This window comes from Saprolegnia diclina (genome assembly GCF_000281045.1).
Source record: "Saprolegnia diclina VS20 unplaced genomic scaffold supercont1.48, whole genome shotgun sequence".
Lineage (NCBI taxonomy): Eukaryota > Oomycota > Saprolegniomycetes > Saprolegniales > Saprolegniaceae > Saprolegnia > Saprolegnia diclina.
Window position 1 is genome coordinate 76,621 of NW_008246115.1, and position 23,860 is coordinate 100,480.

At 56.8% G+C, this 23,860-nt stretch overlaps 12 protein-coding genes across 12 annotated transcripts; 5 read left to right on the forward strand and 7 right to left on the reverse strand.

Annotated features, from left to right (window-relative positions):
- Positions 1–2,350, forward strand: SDRG_12225 (hypothetical protein). Its single transcript, XM_008618288.1, has one exon. The coding sequence runs from the start codon at positions 34–36 to the stop codon at positions 2,287–2,289; it is 2,256 nt and encodes a 751-aa protein (XP_008616510.1). The 5' UTR covers positions 1–33; the 3' UTR covers positions 2,290–2,350.
- Positions 2,351–2,720: 370 nt separating this feature from the next.
- SDRG_12226 (hypothetical protein) lies at positions 2,721–3,353 on the reverse strand (the record flags this gene model as incomplete). The annotated part of the gene is made up of 1 exon (XM_008618289.1): positions 2,721–3,353. The coding sequence occupies one exon, from the start codon at positions 3,351–3,353 to the stop codon at positions 2,721–2,723; it is 633 nt and encodes a 210-aa protein (XP_008616511.1).
- Positions 3,354–4,044: 691 nt separating this feature from the next.
- SDRG_12227 (hypothetical protein) lies at positions 4,045–6,015 on the reverse strand (the record flags this gene model as incomplete). Its single annotated transcript, XM_008618290.1, has 1 exon — positions 4,045–6,015. One exon carries the CDS (start codon positions 6,013–6,015, stop codon positions 4,045–4,047), a length of 1,971 nt encoding a protein of 656 aa, XP_008616512.1.
- Positions 6,016–6,579: 564 nt separating this feature from the next.
- SDRG_12228 (hypothetical protein) lies at positions 6,580–8,830 on the forward strand (the record flags this gene model as incomplete). The annotated part of the gene is made up of 1 exon (XM_008618291.1): positions 6,580–8,830. The coding sequence occupies one exon, from the start codon at positions 6,580–6,582 to the stop codon at positions 8,818–8,820; it is 2,241 nt and encodes a 746-aa protein (XP_008616513.1). The 3' UTR covers positions 8,821–8,830.
- Positions 8,831–9,080: 250 nt separating this feature from the next.
- On the reverse strand, positions 9,081–11,385 carry SDRG_12229 (hypothetical protein; the record flags this gene model as incomplete). Its single annotated transcript, XM_008618292.1, has 1 exon — positions 9,081–11,385. The coding sequence occupies exon 1, from the start codon at positions 11,328–11,330 to the stop codon at positions 9,081–9,083; it is 2,250 nt and encodes a 749-aa protein (XP_008616514.1). The 5' UTR covers positions 11,331–11,385.
- Positions 11,386–11,649: 264 nt separating this feature from the next.
- On the forward strand, positions 11,650–13,326 carry SDRG_12230 (hypothetical protein; the record flags this gene model as incomplete). Its single annotated transcript, XM_008618293.1, has 1 exon — positions 11,650–13,326. One exon carries the CDS (start codon positions 11,650–11,652, stop codon positions 13,324–13,326), a length of 1,677 nt encoding a protein of 558 aa, XP_008616515.1.
- A 131-nt stretch (positions 13,327–13,457) lies between these two features.
- SDRG_12231 (hypothetical protein) lies at positions 13,458–13,976 on the forward strand (the record flags this gene model as incomplete). The annotated part of the gene is made up of 1 exon (XM_008618294.1): positions 13,458–13,976. One exon carries the CDS (start codon positions 13,458–13,460, stop codon positions 13,974–13,976), a length of 519 nt encoding a protein of 172 aa, XP_008616516.1.
- A 528-nt stretch (positions 13,977–14,504) lies between these two features.
- SDRG_12232 (hypothetical protein) lies at positions 14,505–14,899 on the reverse strand. Its single transcript, XM_008618295.1, has one exon. The coding sequence runs from the start codon at positions 14,822–14,824 to the stop codon at positions 14,519–14,521; it is 306 nt and encodes a 101-aa protein (XP_008616517.1). The 5' UTR covers positions 14,825–14,899; the 3' UTR covers positions 14,505–14,518.
- Positions 14,900–14,929: 30 nt separating this feature from the next.
- Positions 14,930–16,056, reverse strand: SDRG_12233 (hypothetical protein). The gene has a single exon (XM_008618296.1). The coding sequence runs from the start codon at positions 16,037–16,039 to the stop codon at positions 15,032–15,034; it is 1,008 nt and encodes a 335-aa protein (XP_008616518.1). The 5' UTR covers positions 16,040–16,056; the 3' UTR covers positions 14,930–15,031.
- A 128-nt stretch (positions 16,057–16,184) lies between these two features.
- SDRG_12234 (serine/threonine protein kinase) lies at positions 16,185–18,894 on the forward strand. The gene is made up of 7 exons (XM_008618297.1): positions 16,185–17,046; positions 17,100–17,210; positions 17,261–17,359; positions 17,410–17,502; positions 17,561–17,727; positions 17,783–18,554; positions 18,609–18,894. The coding sequence occupies exons 1-7, from the start codon at positions 16,222–16,224 to the stop codon at positions 18,615–18,617; spliced, it is 2,076 nt and encodes a 691-aa protein (XP_008616519.1). The 5' UTR covers positions 16,185–16,221; the 3' UTR covers positions 18,618–18,894.
- Positions 18,895–19,845: 951 nt separating this feature from the next.
- Positions 19,846–20,544, reverse strand: SDRG_12235 (hypothetical protein). Its single transcript, XM_008618298.1, has one exon. It carries the CDS (start codon positions 20,534–20,536, stop codon positions 20,078–20,080), a length of 459 nt encoding a protein of 152 aa, XP_008616520.1. The 5' UTR covers positions 20,537–20,544; the 3' UTR covers positions 19,846–20,077.
- A 459-nt stretch (positions 20,545–21,003) lies between these two features.
- Positions 21,004–22,396, reverse strand: SDRG_12236 (hypothetical protein; the record flags this gene model as incomplete). The annotated part of the gene is made up of 2 exons (XM_008618299.1): positions 21,004–21,963; positions 22,013–22,396. The coding sequence occupies 2 exons, from the start codon at positions 22,394–22,396 to the stop codon at positions 21,004–21,006; spliced, it is 1,344 nt and encodes a 447-aa protein (XP_008616521.1).
- Positions 22,397–23,860: the final 1,464 nt, after the last annotated feature.

Below are 23,860 nucleotides of genomic sequence, written 5' to 3' on the forward strand. Positions count from 1 at the left end.
CGACAAGTCGCGAATCGGCTCGCACGACTGGACATGAGCTCGCATGTGACGCCGTCGGCGGAGGCAGATGGCGTTGTTGCCGTCGACCGCACCGAGGACATTTCACCGCCATCGGCGTCTCCAGCGCCTGTGACGGCGGCACTGGACGTGACGCACAAGGTGTACTGCCAAGGCGAGAGCTGCAAAACGCAGTGGCACCCAGTCGCTCTGGACCCGACAAAAGCTTTGCACGTCAAGGGCTCGTCCAAGTCCTACTGCGCCAGCTGCTTCAGCAAGCTTCCGGGCAAGCCAGAGCCCTCCCCGGTCCGCCGAGCGTCCGCCGTGTCTTCGTTCATGTACCCGAACCGCGACGTCAAGTTGCACAAGTATGCGAATATCATCAAGGACTCGCGCGACCACGTCGGCTTTCTCAGCGTCATTGTCATCTTTTGGCCGCTCACGTGGGGTTACTTTGCCATCAAGCTTCGTAAGCTACCGTTGCCAGCGCCATCGTACGCGCCAGGCGCACGCGATCGATTGCATTGGGTCATGGCTGCCGTCTCGCACCTCCAGTGCGCTTGCTGCTGCGCGTACATCTGGTTCATCTATGTGGCTATCGTTCAAAGCTGCTACTACGGAGCTCAAGCGTGGTTCTGGGCACTTCTCGAAGTCTACACCATCTATTTTCTACTTCTCAACATCATTTACGTGGCTTCGCCCATAATTCCCTCCGCCCACGAGCCCAACATGCGTCCTTCACCAAATGCGGATCCGCTCAAAGCGACGATCAACCACAAGTCATTTGCATCGGGCGCGTTGATGCATCGCGAAAATGCTCTTCTTGTTCGCCTGCTGCAAGCTGTCGTGCTCACGATCGTGCCCATCTGCGGCGTCGGCTACGTCGAGCACCTCTTTGCCTCCTTGCCCAATACGTATTTGGTTGCCAAGGCCGGGAACGATGTCGACGCGCTCATCTTTACAGATGCCGACGGTCAGCCGCTGCCGGAAAACCCTGCACCCGGCGTGTTTGCTGCTCGGGTCAACGGCCACTGGCTTTTGCGAGCCTACCAAGTGGGGCTCTTTGTGGTCATTCACCTCGCCGTTGCCTTGAACGTTTGGCTCATGCTGTCGTGGGTCACGCACGCGTGGCCGTCGCAGCGCTTCTTCATCCCGCTGGACGCGTTGATCCAGCTGCCCTCCAACGTCCACTACACCGTATCTGGTACGATGACTGATATCTGTCACCCAACCGACGACGGAGCGTTCCTCGCTGTGTGGAACTTGGTCATCAAACCAACGCCAAGTGTCACGAACGGGCTTCCGACGCTCTTACTGGCGTTCGTATCTCCGACCCAAGAGCCCGTCTATTTCACGGACCTTGCCGTCGGGACGCTTCGGCTCGTGGCGCAAGACTTGTATTCCATGTCGGTACGTCCAGCCATCAACCAGCACGACGTGACGCTGCGTGCGTCATTCCGCAACGTCTCGACCTGCAGTGACATGGCCGCGCTGCGAGTGAATGCAACAACGTCGTACACGGAACTGTCACTTCGGGACCGTTTGGCGGACGCACCGCACGGGCTGGCACCGCTGCCAATGTTTTTTCTGGTGAAATACTGCTTTCAAATGTATGTGGTCGCCGGCATTGTCGGGTACTCGTCGCTACAGATTTTGGCGCTCTGGCTCCAATTCGACTCGCTTACACGGCCACCCGACGACGACGACAACGCAGCTCGCCCGACCAAGAAAACAAAGTCGCAAAAGAAACACCATGTGGATCTGACGCTGCACCAGAATCTGAATGTCTGGTACAAATTGCGCTGCCGTGTGCTTAAGGTCGTTGCTGTCTACACGCAGTTTGTGTCGGCGCTCATGTCGATTGCGCTCGTTCAACTTGCGGTTGCGGTCACGGGTCTCGTCATCTACTGCGTCAGCGGTGTCGCACCACTACCTGGCTACTATCTGCTGATTTTGACGCTGCTGGGGTCGCTCTCGATGCTCGCCTTTTTGTTGCCATTGGCCAAAGCGCTCGACATTCAAGCCAATCACGAGTCGATGCTCCACGCCTTGCTCTTGCGACTGCACTCGGAGCGCGACAAGCGAGAGACCGAAGACCGACTAGCTCTTGTTTCGTGCTTGACGCGGCTCATCGAAAAGGTCGGGTACAACGACGACCGGATTTGTTTTTGGGGCGTCGAGCTCTCAACTGCACGGCTATTTGGGCTCGCATTCTCGATCGGGTCGGGCTTATCAGTGGTCTTTTCGCGCAAGGTAGGCCACAGCTGGTCGGATCCCCTGCATGACACGTAATGTAACAAAAACAATTACAGTGTATATAACTATTTGATAATGGCGCCCATTTGCACGAAAATCTTGTCTACCGCCTTGGCTGCAGCAGCCACATCGATGAGCAAGGCCGTGTACCAGAGCACCACCATGGGTTGAGGAGCTGTTCGTAGGGTACGATTCCACGACTTGGAATCTTACGTTTCACCCAACTCGGGCTGACACGTCGATGGTCTATGTCAAGGGAATACTAAAAGGGTGTCGTCACAAGACATTATCTTTATAATGCTTTCAAGGGAGTGTTTTAGAGGCAAATTGTCACTGCTCGAGTCTACGAGCTTGGGATATAACAAGGTTGCCCCTCACCGAAACGGTACCGGGGAAAAGTGCTCCTACGATGCTATTCACTTTGCGGCCAGTATTCTTTATGCATATGCACTAGTTTTTGCGTTTTACTAGACAAGAAGTGCTGCCATCATAACAGTGAGCGTGCTGCTACCGAGCGCGCGACCCATCGCGCTTGAAGGTGGTCGCGTGGACGGACAGAGACTGTACAACGGCGTGGGGTTCACAACGGGGTGTTGGAATGTGCACGGCGGCATCACGTGCTTCAGCACGTACAAGATGTACGCTGGGCACGGCGACACGCAATAGCCGGACGGAACAGCTGCGTCTTCAAGGCGGTCCGGTCCGATCGTGGCGAACGTCGCGTCTACTGCAAGGCCGAGGTACTTGGAGCAGTTGGTCCAGATAGGCGTCGTCTCGGTCAGTTTTTTCATTTTGAAAATGTCCACCATGGCGCACGGCTCGTCGCGGGGGGACGGTGTGCAGCTAAAAATCTCGTTGAAGCTGGGGATCAGCTCACCATTCTCCTCATCGTGGGCGCACTTGGGCCAAAGATGTGACAACGAGTTGACGAACGAAGTGCAGTTGTCGGATGCGCACAACTTCATGGCACTGTCGTAGTCTTCTGGTACAATAGAGAGCAGCGTGGCTTTGGGAACGCTCGAGCAGTTGGCCCACATCGGCGTATGAACCAGTTCGTCAAAGAATACAAAGTCTGCCGTTGTGCACGTGGCGCCGTTCATGGTTGGATTGGACAAGTTGGCGCATAAACCAACCAAGTTCAGTACGTCGTCACACGTGGGGAGGCGCGTCGCAAACTCTCCAAATTCGTCTTTGCACGACGGATGGCACATACTCGAGGGCCGCAAGTCGTAGATGACATGATTGAACGTCGCTGATGTCAGATTGAGGCTGGTAGCACATGCCGCCGAGACGTTGGCCGCAAAGAGACCCTCCGCCGCGTTATTTTCAGCCCCGGAACAAGGCGCCGCCGCCACAGTTGTTGCCACCGCCAGCACGATCGTCAGAGCGGAGCGCACCATGTAAGTGAGATTGTGCAACGAGTGTAATGGCTGGTGTTAGCGCCAACCAAAATGATTCGTGGCCTTGAAAGAGGCGCACTCACGAGCGACGGAGAATGCAAATTTCAGGGGTTCCAGCCTGGGGTTCCAGAGAACTTTGATCTTTCCATTTGCTTTTTATCTCCGCCTCACAAACTCCCTGACGGAGAAACGTAGACAGCAGAATGATGCACGAAGAGCCCCTTCTTAGCGCGCCCTACTTCCACGCACTTTCAAACGAAATAGGACAAGGTGCCACATACATTAAAGAAAAATGCGTATTATATATATATATGAACGTGTTTCGCGTTATCTTCATAATTACACAAAGATGTCGCATACGTAGAGACTAGCAATCGTATTCGTACTAGATTTACCCCGAGTACGTGTTGTTGGCTGGATTGATTGCTGCAGCGTAAGTAGCGTTCTCCATGACGCTGAACGCGTTGAAACTCGCCCACGTCGACGGCACGACGTGGAATGCGATGAACGACACGAGCGACGGCAAGGCGGCTCCCATCGTCGCGAGGCGCGGCATAGTGATCGCAAAGCCAAAAAACGTCATGCGGTGCTCGTAGCGCTCGACATTCTCCATGATCGACTCGAAGAGCGCAATGCACGCGTCGGCGTGATCCGGTATAATTGTCTTGTCCAAGCACCGAAAATGGAGTTCCAAAAGCTGCGTGCTGAGTGTTTGGCCGTGTTTGCGTTGAATGTCGAGGGCGGCAGCGAGCGGCCAGAGCATGGCCAAGGTCGAGAGCGACCCAATGAGACCCATCAAGAGCAAAAAGTACGTTGGCAGCGGCGCGCTGCCCGTGATGCAGTAGAAGAGAATCGCAAGCATCGTCGCGCTGCATTGCACCAAAGCGCCTTTGAGAAAAATGGTCGTGAAGGACGTGCAGTGAACACAAGCAGTCTGGACGCTCTGACGGAGCTGAAACCAAACCTTGAGGTTGTCGCCAAAAGCCAAGTCGATCAGAGCCGCGGTCTTGCGGTCGGCAATATACAAACCGTGGGCCAAGATACCGTCAAAGCACAGCCAGAGTCGCCAGTTCTGGAGTGCACAAAAAAGCACGAGCACCGAGAGCATCGTGTGTTGCACGAGGTACTTGCAAGCGAGGGCAAGCTGAAGGACACCGAGCGTCGGGACCGACGACGTGATTTGCAGATACTGAATGTAGGCTGCGGGCGGCACGGCGGCGTACGTTTGGGTCGCGTTGAAATCATAGTTGATGACGTCGCTGCAATTTTCTCCTTGGATCGACACCGAAAAGAGAAGCGATTTTTGACGGTCGACGAGCGCGATCGACGCGTTGTATGCAAACGCAGTCTCAAAGCTCTCGTCTGATGACGAAGGGGCGAGGAGAAATGGCACGAACGAGTGGTTCCGCTTTGCGAGGCACTCGAACACGACGAGCGGGAGGCCCTCTTCGATGCTGGGTTCCGGTTTGATGGCCACGCTGACCGCAAAGATCAATTTACCGGAACGCGTTGTGTTGTCGCAGCGCTTCTTCGACATGTCGGTCGTAATGCTGTACACGGAATTCCGATGCGTCGCGAGCAGCCCGTTGATGCCCGGCGCAAACACCTGTTTTGCATTCCAGACACCAGCTGGCCACGAGTGCAGAAACATCTGGTTGTATACGCCTGTGATAGCGATGAAGAGAGCGATGGCCATCCGAGGCCACGCGAGGCGCCGCGTCGCCGCCGCCTGCGCTTGGTCGGCATCAAATGCGCGCGCCGCCGACACGTGTGATCCGTCAGATGCCGCAAACACGAGCGTTTCGATAGAGATACCGAGGGACGCGGCGGCAAATGCCACAACATGGGCACTCGGCACGTCGCGAAGCAAGCCAATGATCACGCAAGGGGCCGCGACAAACGGGCGCAACGGTAGGCACAGCGCGTCCAAAGCTGAGGTGACGTGCAATGCGCGCGGGTCGAGCAAGTAGACTGCAAAGTTGACGACCGTCGAGAACTCGAGGAGACTCCAAAACCAGATCTGCGCCGTGAACGGACACGTGAGCACGAGCAGCGTGAGCTCGGCCATCAGAAAGAGGCTGCAAAGCACGAGACGGACCTTTGGCAGCGACTGCCACACTTGAATAGGTCGTAGCGGCACCGAGATGAGACGAGAAGCGAGCGCAAGCATCGGCACCGCAATTGGCGCCAAGACGAGGATCATGACGACCCACGGACCATCCGAGACCCACGTTGACATGACAGACGCGTACGCCTGGAGCTTTGCCGTGTCCTTATCACCGCGAGGGGGCGTCATGACATTTTCGACTTGGGGAATTCCGACGATGCAGCTTGGCGCGTCAGTCTCTCCAGGCGGTGCCATCGTGCTGTGAAGAGTGGAGTTTGCATTTTGCTGGGTGAGATTTCGTTTCGCGCACGAAAATCGCGAAGAACGGGCGACATGGAGCATTTGAGCATTTGAGCGGAGAATCCCACTCTTTAACCGTCGACAACGGCAACGTCTCTAGCTCTCCGCTCGTATTGCTGTTGTCGCTGTGCTGGACACTCACTATCTCTCGGTGACGAAGACATACAACCACCCAATGGATGATCATGTGAGCGACGTCCGGGAAGGCGTTATTATGATTTCCTTAAGCTTAGACCTTATAGCAATGACGGCAACAACAACAGCAGCGGCTGGCTACAACTTGTAATATTCCTTTCAAACTCACGACTACAGTGCGTCATCAGCGTTCTTCTCGAAGCCTACCGGTACTTGATTTTCTCCGCATTTTCATTCGAGTGACGCTATTTCCGCTGCGAGTCGATTGCAGAGCCCAAACGAGCAGTTTTGCAATCTTCGAACCATCGACGATCTCACCCGGCGAAATGAATGGCTTGACACATGGCCATTGACCAAGCTCCACCATAGAGTTCCGTCTCGCACATGAAGCCTGAGGTCCATCCGTGTGATATCGAACTGGCACTTGACGCCGCGACTGTCAGTGTGCCCGCCGCCGCATCCGGTTGCGACGTCGAGCTCGAGACGGCGTACTGCGACGGCGACATGTGCCGTGCGACGTGGCACCAGGCTCCACTGACCATCGCGAGTGCCAAGCGCCGGCGTTGGTCGTCCAAGCGCTATTGCTCGCGGTGTTTTTTGAATCTCAAGGGCAAACCCGAGCCGCTTCGAGTCCAACCGTCACTACTACGCACTAGTCTCTTCGACTTGACGAGCCGACAAGCGACTCTGACAAAGTACATTGACGTCATCAACGATACGCAAGAATATCTCTGGCTACTCGCTCTCATTGTCTTGTTTTGGCCGCTGGTGTGGACCTACTATTGTCTTTGGCTGCGCCGTATGTCTCGGCCTCCAATGTCTATCGCCCCAAGCTGGCACGACCAGCTACACTGGATTTTGGCCGCGGTTTCGCATCTGCAGTGTGTTTGCTGCTGCGCCTACGTGTGGCTCCTCGTGCTTTGTATTATCTATAGCTGCAAGTACGCGGCCCAAGCATGGTTTTGGGTCCTTCTCGAAGCCTACACGGTGTATTTTTTGCTTCTCAACATCATCTACGTCGCGTCACCCATTGGCAAGTCGTCCAATGACACGCACACCGTCGTTGCCGATGCGCCGGCGTCGACACTTGCGACGCGCGTCGTGCTACCTTCGGTCAGCGCGGCCGTAGCCTCCACAAAGCGCGTCCTCTTTCAGGTTCTCCAAGCCATCGTACTGACATTCGCCCCCGTGTGCAGTATCGCCTACGTCGAGCGCGCCGTTGCGTCCTTGCCCAACACGTTTTTATTGGCCAACGTCGACACCAACTTTGACATTAACGCGCTCGTCTTTGTCGACGCCGACGGGCGCCCGCTGGTCGACAACCCCGTGCCGGCCGTGTTTGCAGCTCGCCTCGAAGGCAACACGCGACTGCGCAAGTACCGAGCTTGTCTCTTTGTCGCGCTGCAATTTGTTGTCGCCATCAACGCGTGGCTGCTGCTCTCGTGGGTCACAAACGTGTGGCCGTCCCAGCCGTTTCCGATTCCAGTAAATCCGTTCATGGGCATGGCATCGAATGTCGACTATACCGTCACTGCGACAATGACCGACGTCTGCGAAACCCAAGAGTTCTATGCGCCATACGAACGGTACCTTGTGATGTGGAACCTCAACTTGAGCCCAAAACCGAGTGCGGCCAATGGTCTTCCGACGCTGTATCTGCACTTTCTCTCGAAACGTCGGCCCTGGGAGTTTATTCTAATGGACGATGTCTCGGGCAGCGTCCTCAACCCGTGGGCGCCCTCGTTCACGGACACGGTGACGCTCAAGCCCGTTGCAGATCAGCGCAACTACATGTTTATGGCCGCCGTCACCGACGCTGGCAACTGCACGGACATCCAACAGCTGAAACCCTACGCCACGTCGATCTACAATGGCGGGTCGCTCACGCAGTACCTTCGCTCGTTGCCAGATAGATTGGCGCTCTTCCCGACGCTTCTCCTTATCAAGCACTGCTTTCGGATGTACGTTGTCTCGGCCATCACGGGGCGCGCGTCGCTCCAGATCTGGCGACTCTGGATCCAGTTTGACCAGATTGCGGGCCGAGTGGATTTGACGCAGCATCGAAACCTTGAAATGTGGTACCGGCTGCGCTCTCGCGTGTTCCAGGTCGTTCGCATTTACACGCAGTTTATCCAAGCGCTCCTCGCCATGGCGCTGTTCCAGCTTGCGAGTGCAGTCAGTGGCCTCTTCATTTTTTGCCTCCGCGGCGTCGCGCCGTTGCCGGGCTACTTTCTACTGATCCTCACGGTGTTTGGGTCCTTGTCAACACTGATCTTTTTGCTGCCGCTGGCCAAAGCCCTCGACGTCCAAGCCAACCACGAGTCGCTATTGCAGAGAATTCGATTGCAATTGCAGCTCGAGACAAAAGACTTGGCTGCTGTCGCCAGCCGCCATCGATGCATCGAGTGCTTGGCGCGGCTTGCGACCAAGATCCGCACGACCGACGATAGGATTTGCATTTGGGGCTTGCAGCTCTCGACGGCGCGGCTCATTGGATTGACCGTCTCGATCGGGTCGGCCGTCTCGTTTGTCTTCACACGCAAGCTCGACCACCCATGGAACGAGCCCAGAGATGGACTGTACGACTCAATTCCCCTCTTAAAGACATTTGGATTGGTGCCGTGACGAAATTAACACTGTATTGTTGATATTTCCACTTTAAAACACTCATCGACGTTTGTCGAGTGATGGTGCCTGATGTTTTTTGTGCATTGCAGGTGCGCTTGTAGACCAAAGGAAAGTGTAACAGTAACAAGAGTTTCAACGACATTAATATAATACATTAATACGATGGTGACAATTTCCTTTGATCGGTTCGACGATAAACCACTGCTCTCACCCAGTAAACATGGTTCGACACCCGACTACGCGTACTAGTACTCGTATTACGAGCCAAACGCGTCATACCAGTTTGCTTGCGCAGAGAACGAGTAGTGCACCGACTGCGAAAAGACGACCGATAAGCCCGAGCCAATAGAGAATGCAAGTCCGATCAGCCGCGCCATCGAGAGCTCGACGCCCCAACTAATCCGGTCGTCGTTCTGTCCGACCTTCTCGATGAGGCGCGTCACACACGCCATCAAGCTCAGTCGATCCTTCTTGGAGCGCGTCTCCGCGTCGAGATGGAGCTTGAGCAGTACATCATGGAGCATCGCCTCGTGATTGGCTTGAATGTCGAGCGCATTGGCCAATGGCAACATAAATACTAGTGTCGAGAGCGACCCCAGCAGCGTCAAAATCAGCAAATAGTAGCCGGGCAATGGCGCGTCACCGCTGATGCAGTAAATGACAAGACCGCCGACCGCAACCGCAAGTTGAACGAGCGCAATCGACATGAGCGCCGACACAAACTGCGTGTAGACAGCAACGACCTTGAGCACACGGCAGCGCAATTTGTACCAGACATTCAGATTCTGGTGCAGCGTCAGATCCACATGGAGTTTCTTTTGCGACTTTGTTTTCTTGGTCGGACGAGCTGCGTTGTCGTCGTCGTCGGGTGGCCGTGTAAGCGAGTCGAACTGGAGCCAGAGCGACCAGATCTGGAGCGACGAATACCCGACAATGCCAGCCACAACGTACATCTGGACGCAATACTTGATGAGAAGACAGAACGGCAGCCCGTTGCGTTGGGAGCCTCCGAATTGATCGCGGATCGACGGCCGCGCGTACGTCGATGTGTACAAGAGTCGCAAGCCACCGACGTCGTCGCATGTTGAGAGGTTAAAGAAGCGCGCGCGCAGCGTGAGCTTCTCAGTCATGTCGGGCGGCTGAAACGACACAGAGTTGGGGCCAAGTGTCACCACGTCCAGCGTGCCCACCGAGAGCGCTGTAAAGGTGACCTCGTCCTCAGTAAATGGATCGGCAAACCCGATCACAATGGTCGGAAGTCCGTTCATATGACTTGGCGTCGGCGCCACAGCCAAATTCCACACCGCGCGGATCGAACCGTCGTCGTTGACGTCGCAAATATCCGAGAGATTGCCGTTTACGGTGTAGTTGACGTTGGCTGGAATTTGCAGCACCGAGTCCAGTGGGATCAGGAACGACGTCGACGGGGCCACATGCGTGACCCACGAATGCAAGAGCGCGCCGTTGAAGATCACGACGACGTTGATTGCGACCCACAGCGCAACATGCACGAGGTACACTTGGCATCGCTTGGCCACACGCGTGGCAAAGACGGTCGGGGCCGGGTCGTCTGCGAACGGCTGGCCGTCCTTGTCGACAAAAACCAAGCTATTGACATCCCCACTGACGTTGGCGATGAGAAACGTGTTGGGTAGCGACGCGTAGAGATGCTCGGCGTACCCGACGCCACAGATGGGCACCATGGTCAGCACGATGGCCCAAAACAGCTGCTCCCACCAGCTTCGACGCATGAGCGCAAAAACAGGCGCCAGCGGTTGACGCAAGGACGAGCGTCGTCGGGCCTCAGAGAGTCGTTGGTCGGGGACCGCCATCGACTTGCGGATCGGTGACGATGCATAAATGATATTGAGCAATAGAAAGTAGACCGTGTAGACTTCCAGAAGGGCCCAAAACCACGCTTGGGCCGCGTACTTGCAGTTGAGTACGATCGCAACATACACAAACCAAATGTACACGCAGCCAAAGAAGCACTGCGGGTGCGAGACCGCCGCCATGACCCAATGCAGCCGATCGTGCCACCGCGGTGCGTACGTGGCCTCGGGCAGCGGGCGACGCTTGAGCCATCGATGGTAGTAGATCCATGGCAGCGGCCAAACCACCACGAGAACGCAGAGGTAGAAGAGGTACTCGGCCGAGTCCTTCATGATGGCTTCGTACTTGTCGAGCTTGGCGTCGCGGTCCGAGTGCTTGAACGACTTGATCGTTGAGAAACGGCGCACAGGCGACGCCACTGGGTTGCCGTCAAGCGCCGCAAAGCAGCTTGCACAGTAGAGCTTGCCTTTGACACACATGGCACTGGTCGCGTCAAGGGCTACTTGGCGCCATTGCACGCGGCAGCTCTCACCTTGGCAGTAGACCGTACGTGTTCCATCCGGCGCGACTGGTTCGTGCGGCGCGAGTATCCCGCGATCAATGTTGTCGGTGCGATCGATCGCGACGACGATTTGGTCGTCCTCGGCCGACGACGGTTCAACGGCGGGCTTCATGAAGGGAGTCTTGGGCTCCCTGCGAATTGTCGACTTGTGCAAACGACGAAAATGTACCACGGCGCCGATTGCCAAGCTTCCGGGATCGACTGGATACCAATGGGATATTCCATGTTTCGGTGGCGCGGACACGAGGTGTCGGGGGTTTCAAGTCGAAAGGTCAAATTCGAACAAAAGTTCGTCATGCTGGCCCCACAGGCTGCCACGTGGAATAGTCGAACAACAGATGGCGACGGGTCGGACAAGCGCAAGCGAACGCTTGGCGCCTTGACGTTTGCCGATCATTTCGATCCCATCCGACTCGACGCCGCAACCCGCGATGCCATCGTCCGACGTCGACGCCGCTGGCGACAACGAAGGCGTAGAGGCGACATTGCCCGACACCGCCGAGGTGGCCACGGAGTCGCGTTCCCAATGCATCCATGAAGAAGGTCCGACACTGACAGAGGTGAACCATCACACCGACGCCATCCCGCGTTTGATCGAGCCTCCAATTCACTCTGCAGAGCCGCCAATTCCGACGGCTAGGACACCACAAGATGGTACGAGCGCCGGGGTTTCGGTGTGCAGTGGCACCTGCCGATTGACGTGGGAGCCATCGAGTATTGCCGGCACCGTATACGTTCTCTCCAAGCGCGGCAAAGATGTCGCGACGCTGTGTGCCGCTTGCTATGCCTCGTCCAAGCTGACGCGCCGTGACGACATCACCGTCACGACGCGGGTGGCGGCCAGCACACACTCGTCGCTTGGCGAGTCCAGTCGCGACAAGCTCGAAGCGTACGCTGACGTTGTGCACCGGTGGACGACCGATGGCCCGTGGATCGCTGGTATCCTCGCCTTGGCACCTTTGGCCATTCTGCTACTGGTGTTGGCCGACAAGTGCCAAGTGTCGTCGTCGGCCTTGTCGTGGCCGCTGGCTCGACCTTTGAACATTTGGCGGACGCTGCGAAAATGGCCCATGTTTGTCTTTGGCCTCTACCTCGCGGGCGTCTTTGTGGCGCTGATTCTTACGAGTCCGTTTGTTGCGCAAGTTTGGTTTTGGGGCATCACTGAGTTTTACTCGGTGGTGTTTTTTGTCGTGTACCTCGTGGACCCGCCGACAAAACATATGGCGCGCTGGCGCGCCTTTCTCAAGCCGCTGAGTGCCATCTTTGACGTGCAAAGTCGATTGAACGATGTCGATTCGGATGCGCTCCTCGTGCAGTTTGCGGCCGCCAAAGATGAGATTGACGTGACGAGCTTGCAGTTTGTGGCGATCGACGGCACGCCGATCCCGTCGTCGCACGTGGCCGCGGCCTTTGTCGCCCCCTCGATCAAGCGCCATGTCGCGAGCGGCCTCGCCATTCCGCGGTACTGCATTCTGCTTGCTATCGTCGCCACACTGAGTTACAACGCGCCGTTCTTGCTCGCGTGGCCATCGGGCGCGACACTGGTGCCATCGATGGTGCCCGGTGTCGACGGTCTCGTCATCTCACCGGCGGACACAATATACCGCGTCTCGTGGTCCATGGGGTATTGCCAGAATGTCTCGGAGACGGCGGTTGACGCCGACATCAACTTTTTCATTTCGCCGCTGCCCGACATGGGCCGCCCCGAGCTTTCCTTTGGCTTTACATTAGAGAGAGAAATGGACGTTGAGTTTGAGATCATCTCGGCGTGGAACCTGCAGCTCCAACGCGAGCATAGGCGCAATGCAACACTCGTTCTTGCCAAGGACCAAGGCACACTCAGCTTTCTCGCGCGACTCGCAACCAGTTGCAGCCAGTTGACCAACGCGGGTTTGAGTTGGAACATTCAGTACGACCATGTTTCGCTCAAGGGATTTCTTGGGTACGTCCTCAAGTACTTGGTCGTACCAGGCGTCGTGCAGTCGCTCCTCGCGGCCAAGTACGTATTCCAAATTCTATACATGACGCTGCTCCTCATTCGAAGTTCGCTCAAGATTTGGTCGCTCTGGCTGCACTTTGACTCGATCACAACCATTGGCTTTGACTGATGGAATATGGCCGCGCGGCCATTGCCCTCATCGACGGCGGCAACCTCGAAGCGTGGTTCACGCTGCGCAACGGCGTGCGGGCCGCCACTGCATTTACCGTCGAGTTCTCGACTGTCTTTATCCAATGTGCGATGCTCCAATTTGCGTGGACGTCGACGGGTGTCCTTATCTACTGCGTCACGGGCAGCGCGCCGCTGCCAACGTACTTTTTGCTCTTGATGGGTCTTGTCGGGTCGCTCTCGACCTTGGCCATGCTTGTGCCGTTGGCGGCCGCCCTCGACATTCAGCGCAAGCACGGCACCATGCTGCGAACGCACCTGCTCGAGCTCGAATTTGCCCGCCGCGACGCTGTCTTGAGCGGGACGGACGCCGGGTTTGACGATCGCATTGCGCGGTTTGAAACCATCATTGATGCGGTCGACAACCACGACGCGCGCATGACGTTTCTTTGGATGGAAATTTCGCTAGCACGCCTCGCAACCGTCGGTGCGACCTTGGCGTCGCTCGTGTCGTACATTGCTTTTCACGCTGTCCCGTTTACGTGGGCAGGCCTCAACGGCTACAACGTGGTGCAGAATCAAATGTGGGCAAGTTCGCTCGACCCGAGGAGCAACACACCCGAGGCCGTGCACGGAGTGATTTTCAACTAGTCGGAGCAGCTACGTATGCGACGTCTTTCTTTGTGCAATAACGAAGATAACGTGGAACACGTTCATATGTCTATATATATATTGATGTAGCATAGGTGACAACACTGCGTTGTGCTGGCAGGACGCAACTATAGTGCGATTTCTTGTCCTTCAGATCGGCAAGTTGTTTATGATAGTTACTGCGCTCCATCGTCTTACTCGTGTGTACTGCCATGTATGCGTAGTATACCTCATTGAGCTCGACCGGGAGCGCGTGGATACGACATATACTCTCGACCGATACTCGTTGACAAGTGCTACCGGTACCTAGGACACGAGCGCCGCTGGAAGAAATTGCCACAGGTTGAGTATCCTCGAGCTCAAACGAATATTTTCTCTTTTCGCACTCGACAACCGACTGACAATATTGTCATTCGCAACGATCACTATATATTTTTCTATAGTGATCGTTGCGAATGACAATTTTGTTCCCACGACTCAACCAAGATTTCAGCTATAGTGCATTGACTGTCGTCGTTGTTGGTTTATGGTTCCATTGCAAGTTACTGTGACGCGGCGCGCGGCGACTCGAAGATGCCGGGCGACGACTGCACAAGCTGGTGCCGCTCGACGAGGTCTTCGATGGACGAAGGTAGCTCGTTCAGGTCCAACTTGAGAGTGACGTTCTGGCACGCGCCGAGCGTTCTCAGAAGAAGCGCCACGGACGCCGTCGTGAGGCAGTTGTTGTGCAATTGGAGCGTCAGCAAGAGAGTGTTGCGGCCCGAAGCGAGGGCAGCGGCAAGCACAAAAATGACCGCGTCCGTTAACTCGGTATTTTCAAGCACGAGCTCCTCGAGACCACGCGCCATCCACGCAGGAAGCTCCTTTGCCAGCTTCACGAATCCAGCTGCCCCGAGCCGGACAGTACCAAAGCCGACGGTTGTCAAGCAGCGCGAGGTCGAGAGCCACTGGATCAACTTGGCCCCGTCACGAGGCCTATCAAACGTAGCGTTGTGGACGATCACCGAGGACAACTGCCGCCAGACACCGGTTGCTGTGAGTGGGGAAACGTGCATTTAGTTGAGGAACAGACTCTTAAGGGACGAGTACGCTGCCAGATCGTTGAGAATCGCCGTGTCAGGCACCTCTTGATCTTCATCGCCTTCGTTCCACTGGAAGTTCCGGTCCACAGAGACCGTGTGCACCCGTGTTGGAACTAGTTTTCGGAGCAAACCAAGCGCCACGTCACTTCGGAGACGCGGGACGCGCACCATGAGTACCGTGATGTGGTGCAAGCTCTTTGGCGATGCCGCCAAGGCTTCCTGGACGTCGAGTACGTCTTTGAGGTCTAAGGCCGACAACGTCGAGCTCGATTCAATCGCGCTGGCGAGCGCCGTCGGGTCGCGGACGCTGTCGCACGAAAGCGAGAAGCACGAGGCGTTCGGTCCTTGCAGCCACGCGACGATGGCAGTGGTGTCGACCATACGACAGCGCCCAGCGTCCACCGTGAGTATATCCAAGTGCTTGGTCGACAGAGCAGACAAGCACACAGCAATGTCTTCCGGCGTCGTCTGTGAGCTCTCGATTGCCACGTCTTCCACATTGACGCAGCGCCCAAGGATATCGGGGATCGCGTCATGACCAAGCAGATTGCCTGGAATTGTCAGTTCGATGACATTGTCGCCCCACACGTGCGAAAAGGCGGTGTGGTTCCCCGGGACAGACAGGTCCACGGCCAGCGACACGCGCATCGTCGGTGGCAGCGTGGCACCCAGCCACGCAAGCGCACGAAAGCCAGCGTCCACTGTGAGACTGACAAATGCTGGCAGCGCATCGATGGCGAGGCGAGCATACTCGAAGGGCACGTCGACGACACGCACGGTTGGCCAGTGCTTGGCGAGGTCGACGACGGCGCCGAGGTCACGAAGGGCCACAAGCTCGGGTGGCAGCGTTGACGGTGGGAGCGCTGCAAGGTACGCGGTCACGTCAGCTCCATTGTCTACCATACGAAGGATGGTATGGAGCACGACGCATGGCAGGCTCACCGAGCTTGTTGTCGTGGGCAGGCAGATGCGCTTCGCCATCCTCGGACTGCGAGCAAATGTGGTCAGTTCTTAGATGTTCCCGCCTTTCAAAATGTATTTTTAGCCCGATATGATGGCGTCCGATTGGTTCACCTCGTCGTATCCGGCGAGGTGGCATGTATCCGGATTGTCAAAGAATTGGGTTGTCCGAGCCCACAAGGACGCGTACAAGCAGCTGCAGCATGGCGTTCCTCGCCGACCTCAAGCGCAGCAATGGCAAGGCCAACCCGTTGCTCAGCGGCGGCGTGGGCATGGGCAACCCGAGCCGCACGGTGGACTCGCTCAAACTCGCGGAGCGGTGGGAGGAGCGCCGCCGCCTCGGCCTCCCAAGGGAGCCCGCCACGTCGGCGATCGAGATCTTGCTCGAGCTCGAGGCCAAGCAGGAAGAGGATGAGCGCCTCCGCGGCCATGTCATGGACGACGACGACGCGCCGCCAATACCCGACCCACGCAAAGCGGCGTCACGCAACGATTCTGTGCAGCAGATGCGAAGATCCTCCGAGGTACTAGTAGGCAAGAAGAGTCTGCCGCCGGCCAAGAACCCGACGCTTGAAGAGATGATGAAGTGTCGGCAAGCTACAGCCGGCAGCAGCGCGCCGCCCCGCAACGCAACGCTCGAGAAGATGATGATGACGCGCAATGCGTCCAAAGGCGGTGACGCGTCCAAGAAGCTGACGCTGAAGGATGCAATGCGGGAAGCGATGACGATGAAGCGGGCCCCACGGACTGTTGGGGCGCCATCTCCGATCGTTGAAGAAGCGCCGACATCGCGCAACGCCATGCTAGAAGCCATGATGAAGAAGCGAGCTGCAACGGTCAACGAGCCACCGGCACCTACACCGCCCGCACCCACGCCGCCGTCGTCTGGTGGGAGCATGAACACTATGCTCGAGGAAATGATGAAGATGCGGGCACCACCGGTGGCGCCAGCTTCGGGAGGCGATGGCAAGACCGCCGTGTTTGCAGACGCTGCAGCGCTGCCCCTTGGCGTCGGTGCAGATACGTCGGTATGACTAAAACGGCATGTCGTTGGCTCTGTCTGAAGCCGTATACACTGTAGGATGGGCCCTCGGTGCTGCACAATGCTGCGACCCTCCCCGACTGCGACGACTTGACCTTGCCGCAAGCCATTTTGAGAGCACCGGGCTTCGACATCAACCAAATCGATTCCGTAACGCTGCGTCGTCCACGCAAAAGGCTATACATATTGCTATGTGCTAGGAGGGCTACACGGCTCTTGGGCGAGCGGTGAAAGATGGTCACGATGCGCTTGTCGACCGTCTTCTCGATGCTGGCGCCGATGTTTCGATCCAACTGCCGGTACTTCATCCGCATGGCACTACGTATATTTATGCTATTTGCAATGACAGAACAAACAAACCGTCTTGGCTACCGCGGTCAAGTACGGGCATCGCAACATTGCGCAAGCTCTGTACGAACGCGTGTACCCAGGCCCTGCACAGGTACTCGTAGCTCTGGATCCCTTGCGCTCACAAGCTTTTTTGTGAATGCACCATGTAGGCATCTCCCAGCGAATTTCAGCTGGGCGGGCTCGTCGCTCGGCAAGACAATGGCGTCAGCGTCTACAAGGCTATATACAAAGGCACGGCCGTCGTGCTCAAAGGTCCTCGTAACCCAAACCCCCGTCTCGCGACAGCGATGCGCCACGAAATCGACGAAATGCAAACGTACTTTGATCATCCACTCGGATTTTCTTGATACATTGATATTTTCCATATGTAGGTGCACATCGCCGTACGTTCTGCCGCTGCTTGCGGTCCTCGACAATGGTTCCCGCGACCCACTGTTTACGTCGGACGACGGCACGGCGTTGTTGTTCAGTCCAATTTTGGTCATGGACTTTATGGACGGTGGCGACCTCTTGGATGCACTCCAGATGACTCGTCCCGGCGACAACATCCCGCTTGGCGTCTCGACCATCGATGCTCCTTCCCACGTCTCGGCCATCGATGTTGCTCTCGTGCTCGCCTACGCGCTGGCGGATTTGCACGGCCTCGGCAAGATGCATCGGGACATCAAGAGCCTCAACATCTTTTTATCGTCGACGCACTACATTCGCCTCGCTGACCTCGGGTCGGCGAAGACGTTGGGCGCCGGCTTGATGACGTCCAACACAGGCAGCCACTTGTGGATGGCACCCGAGGTCGTGCGCATCGGCCTTGGCGGCAACGGACCTGGGTACGGTCCACCCGCGGACATTTACTCGTTTGGCGTCGTCCTTGCCGAGCTCGACACGCGCGAGGCGCCATACGCCGACGTCAGCGAGCAACGACTCATTCCGGAACGAGTGCGCACTGGCAGTCTTCGGCCGAAATTCAGCGCCACGTGCGCGCCGTGGCTCAAGGCGCTTGCCAATGAGTGCTTAGAGCAGGACCCAACCGAGCGCCCGACAGCCGAAGATGTAATCGCAACACTCCTCGCCCACCGCCACGAGGGTGCGAGTGTGCAGCCGTCCACGCAGCGTGCGACGACTGAGGAAGCGGACGGGACCAAGGTATCGTCCACGTACGACGGTACCTCAAGGACAGGTTGTCATGCTCGAGCGTAGGCTGCGTAGCGCATTCGGCACAGCGCGACGACAAGCAGCCACGGCCTGGCGAGCGAGTGAAGAAGAAGGAGATTGCTCGTCTCTACGATTGCGAAGTCGCGGAACAACGAAAATAACGCGGACATTGGCAGGCCAGACTTACGATTCCAAATTTGGACCCTTGCCGACCCAAGCCGGGACAATGTTAAGACCACCCGACCGCACAAAGTTCTTATAGGGCGTTGAAGTGTTGATAGATTGATATGCGAGTTATCGCGTTGACCCAAAGTCGACTCCGTATTGGTCGAGAGCATGGACCTTGAGCGTATGCAAATGCGTGGTCGGGATCGCCGCCAAGTACGTAGCCGTCGCGTCAGTTTGGACGTTGACGCGCGCAAGGACGTCACGGATCGCGTTCGGCTCAAGTATCGCTTCGTTTGACAAGGACATTCGTGACGCGGTCGCCCGAGACGTAGGCAAAAGTGCCATGGGTTGCAGGGATCCGACGGGTCCATCCCACCGACCTCGCCGAGCATTGGCCGGTCGTGCACGTAGCCAAGATGCTGATCCAGCACGCTCGCCTTGCTATTGAGGTCGCGAAGCGCGACGAGCTCGGGCGGCAGCGTCAAGCCCGGCAGCGCGTTGAGCAAGGCGAGTATATTGCGCGCAACGTCCAGCGTCTTAAGAAGGCCACGCAGTACGACGCCTGGCAGGCTCAGTGAGGTGGCGCGGACGCGGACGTGCTTTGTCCAAAACAGAAAGGCCAACTACCCTTTATATTCTATATATCGAATTCTACAGTGATGACGTGGCGCGTGGTCAGGCATGTTGCGTGACACGACAACAGTGCGCCATTTCACACGTCCAATGGAGTCGTGTTAGTGAAACACTGCGGTGACCTCAATGCATCAGTCATAGCTACGTGCCTTCGCGCAGGCCCAGGATGGGTTAGAAGGAATGGCTGGTGGGTAGCTCCCGTATGCGCCGTGATCTTGAGGCATGCAACTTGCTTGAGTCGCTGTTCAGTCTTATACGTCACCAGCGTCTAGAGACCATGAAATGCCCTCCAGTCGAGGCGCCAAAATTATCTTTGCTGAGCTCATTGATTAGCTCGCGACGTCGCAACGTTTGTTGCCTTTAAGCATTGCGAGGCCACGACCCCACGCATGAGCTTGACTGCGTCATTGGGCGTGTCGACCGTGGACCTCAGACGCACAAAACGTTGGCGAACGGCACGCAGACGTCAAGACAATATACGACCGTAGGCTAACGAGATGTAGATTCTGATGCGGGGGACACTGAACGAGCGCTAATATATATGTTAATCATACCTACCTTTTGTTCCGTTAAATCAACTGCCACGATGACGTCGTGCGCGTCGGCGACATGAACGTGCCCGGCGCAAGGTACTGGAGATTGTGTTCGCTTACGAGCTGTTGCAGAGCGCCTTCGTCCCGATTGCGTTGGTCGCCAGCCGGCAACGCAAACGATTAGTTCAAAAGCAATGTGACGTCATAGCACGCACTTAGCGTCGTCAATAGCACGGGCGCCGATGCGATCGTCAGCCTGCCGTTGGCGGTCAAGTCGATCGTGAGCGGCCGTTGATTGCGGTTCGGCACGAGAGCGACAGCAAGGACGAGTGCATCCTTGTCATTGAGCCCCGTCCCACTCAGCTGAAGTGTCTTGAGGCCGCGCGCCATCCACGCAGGCAACGCCCGCGCCAGTGCCACGACGCCTTCTCTGCCGAGCACCGTGTAACTCAAGTGCTTGGCGAGGTCGACGACGGCGCCGAGGTCGCGGAGTGCGGCGAGTTCGGGCGACAGCGTTGCTACAGGTAGCGCGTTGAGCAAGGCGACGACGTCCGTTCCGTGCGCAGTGGCCTCGAGAATGGCGTGCAGCACGACGCTCGGCAAGCTCGGCGAGGTTGCGCGCGGCACGATGGTCGTCATGGTGTGGCTTTTGCACTCTGCCACTCTCCGGATAGAATCCGGGTAGAAAGATGATATCCGGACTGAAATTGCCGAGCTGGGCAAGTTGCCAGTGGCAAAATCATCGTTTCTCAAGTAAGTGTCATCGTTTCTCAAGTAAGTGTCATCGTTTCTCAAGTAAGTGTCATCGTTTCTCAAGTAAGTGTGCAACGTTACGTCCAAACAACGGAAGGGAGCCGCGAAGAGAGCACCTATGTGCTCAACACTTCAGCACGGTAAGTACGTGCGCTGGCGCAGGTGACGAGACATTGACACACCAGACCGCACACCGGGAACTCGATTCAAAAGATTCGTAGTTAGTGCAACACTATTTATGTCCAATCGATAAACAGCGAACAAAGATGTACCAAGTGCAATATATTGGTATGTCATAATGAGTGCAACGCACACGCGATCGCCAAGAACCGCACAAGCCATGGCGTGACGGCTCACAAGCTCAGCGTGACGTTGGGGGTAGTCCCGAGCGTCGTCGTAAGCAGCTGCACACTGTACGGCGTGAGCTCGTTGTCTGTCAAGTCGATCGCTAGATGTTGTCGCTTGTGGCTCGATACGATGGCGGCAGCGAGTTTGGCAGCGTCCTTATCGCTGAGGCCTGTCGCCCGAAGCGTCAAGGACGCTAGACCTCTCGCGATCCACGCCGGCAGCGCCTCTGTCAGCGCCGCGACGCCAGCTTGCCCCAGCGATGTTTCGCTCAAGTCGAGAGACGTCAACCTTTGCGAAGTCGAGAGCCACTGGATCAACGTGATGACGTCGTCGGGCGTCTCGAACGTCGCAGCCCGCACGGCGACAGTCGACAACTGCGCGCAGTTGCCGCTGGTCGGGACCGTCGACAGACGCAGCTTGTCAAGACACAGCGCTTCCAGCAACGAACACTCGGCGAGCGCTGTCAAGACGTCGGCCACGGGCGTCTCGTCGTCATCATCGACCGGCGCAAGGTCGAGCGCGAATGAGCGCACCTTTGAGTGATCCAGCTTCATGAGCAGATCCCGCGCCAACTGGTCGCCGACTCCGAATTGGCGAAGAGAGAGCGCCGTGACATGGTGCAAGTTGCCGGCTGACGCCACCAAAGCGGCCTGGACGTCCACTGCTTCAACGAGGCGCAAGGACGAGAGCGTCGAGCAGTTTTGAATCGCGCTGGCAAGTGCCATCGGATCCCGCACCGAGTCGCACCCAAGTGTCAAGGACGCCGCATTTGGTCCTTGCAGCCATGCGACAATGGCACAGGCGTCGACCATGGGCTGGGCCCACGCATTGATATCAAGCGATTGCAAATGCGTGGCGGAGATCGCTGCGACGTACGCGGCAGTCGCGGCCGGCGAAATTTCGCTCACTATCGAAACAGACTGGACGTTCACGCAGCGCGCGAGGATGTCTTGGGCTGGTCGGACCTTGACGCTGTTGACAGTGACGTCACGGACGCGGTCGCCCCAGGCGTACGCAAAGGCGATAAGACGTTCCAAAGTCTTTGCCGCTCACAGAGAGCGTCACGGGCATCGTGGTCGGCAATGCCACGTCGAGCCATGCCAGCGCGGCATCGCCAGAGCCCAATTTGATACCGGTAAACACAGGCAACGCAGCGATGCCAAGGCGTGCGTGCTGGATCGGGATCTTCGCGACCTGCACGACCGGCCAGTGGTCGGCGAGGTTGACGACGGCGCCGAGGTCGCGGAGCGCGACGAGCTCGGGCGGCAGCGTCAAGCCCGGCAGCGCGCTCAGGAGCGCGGCAACATCGCGCCCGTTGTCCACCATATCGAGGATGCCATGCAGAATGACGCATGGCAGGCTCGGCGCCGGCGCGCGCTGGTAAACGCGCTTGGTCATCTTGTGGTCGACGATGTGAAAGGCTTTGTGCTGACGATGTCAACGATGTCAAGTACCTCTAAGAACAAATATATTTGATTAGTACATTGCATAAGGTTATGACGTGGCCGCGGGATTTGGACTCAAGGTTGATGGCGACCGAGATCTGTGACGGGCGCAGACAGGAGACAATAACGAGCAATCGTTTGTATCTGAATCTGAAACGTCGATATATCGAAGGTTGCGACGAATATAGATGTGAAGAGGCGAGCACGATAGGCCCGCTTACGATTCTCAAGCGTGCAGGGCTTTTGATTGGCCGGAATAAATCGATTTGATTGGTTGCTTGGAAGCATGATCGGACGCAAGAGCCAATCAATGGTCGAGCTTCCACTAGCCGGAGGCGGGCAGAAGGGACCGGCATCAACGAACCATGATTTGCATACTACCGACCTTGTCGCCCAGTGCCTCACCCGCGGCCACAAGCATCGTAGGGCGACTACAAAAGAGCAAGACGAGCCCCCGCGCCGCCGCCTGCGCGGCCCGGCGAGCGAATGAAGAAGAAAGAGATGGCTAGTCTCTACGTACAATGTATGCGAAGTCTTTGTAGCAACGAAGATAACGGGAAACACGTTGGGTGTGGTATGTTTGCTCGTGGTCCACCGTGCGGCCCCTGACAATCACATGGGCCATGCGGTCGCCCCAAGCATACGCGAATGCACTTACTGTAGAGAGCCCGAGACTCTGGGGTCGATGACCAGCATAATAGGCATCGTGGTCGGTGGCGCTGCGTCGAGCCACGCGAGGGGCGTAAAACCGGTATCAATGTACACACCTCTGAACGCCGGTTGCGCAGCAATGCCGAGGTGGACATCTTGGATCGAAACTCTTGCGATATGAATGTCCGGCCAGCCTTCAGCGAGGTGAAGTTTGGCGCTGAGGTCTCGGATCGCTACGAGCTCGGGGGGGTAGCGTCGATTCTGGTAGCGCTTTGAGGAAGTCAAGAATGTCGTCCATTTTAGGTGTCGCCTTGAGTATTGCGTGCAGAACCACGCTGGGCAGGTCCTGCGCAATGGGGTTTGTTGGAGGAGCTCGCTTCACCTTCGTGGATGCGCGTACGGCCCGGCTTCGTGGATATATTGGAACAATGGGAGTTACAACGATATCGGGAGCTTACTATCCGGATCGTACCAAATCCTGTTGTTTGACAGAGTTAATACCCACGCTCATCATCAGTACTGGTACAAAGTTGTACGGCGGGTCAGCTCTGTTTCCGCGCTTTAAAAACAGAATTTCAATCGGTCTGAAATATTCGTGGACATTTACCGCAAATGTACGATAGCGTATGCGGATACAGCTGGTGGTATGCGGATGTGTACGCGCCATGCTAGAATCGTGTCGTTTGATTCGACGCTTGAACGGTGCCGAGTTGGCCATCCCAAGGAACGCAAATTGCACCGTGAAAATGGACCTGAAATGTACGAC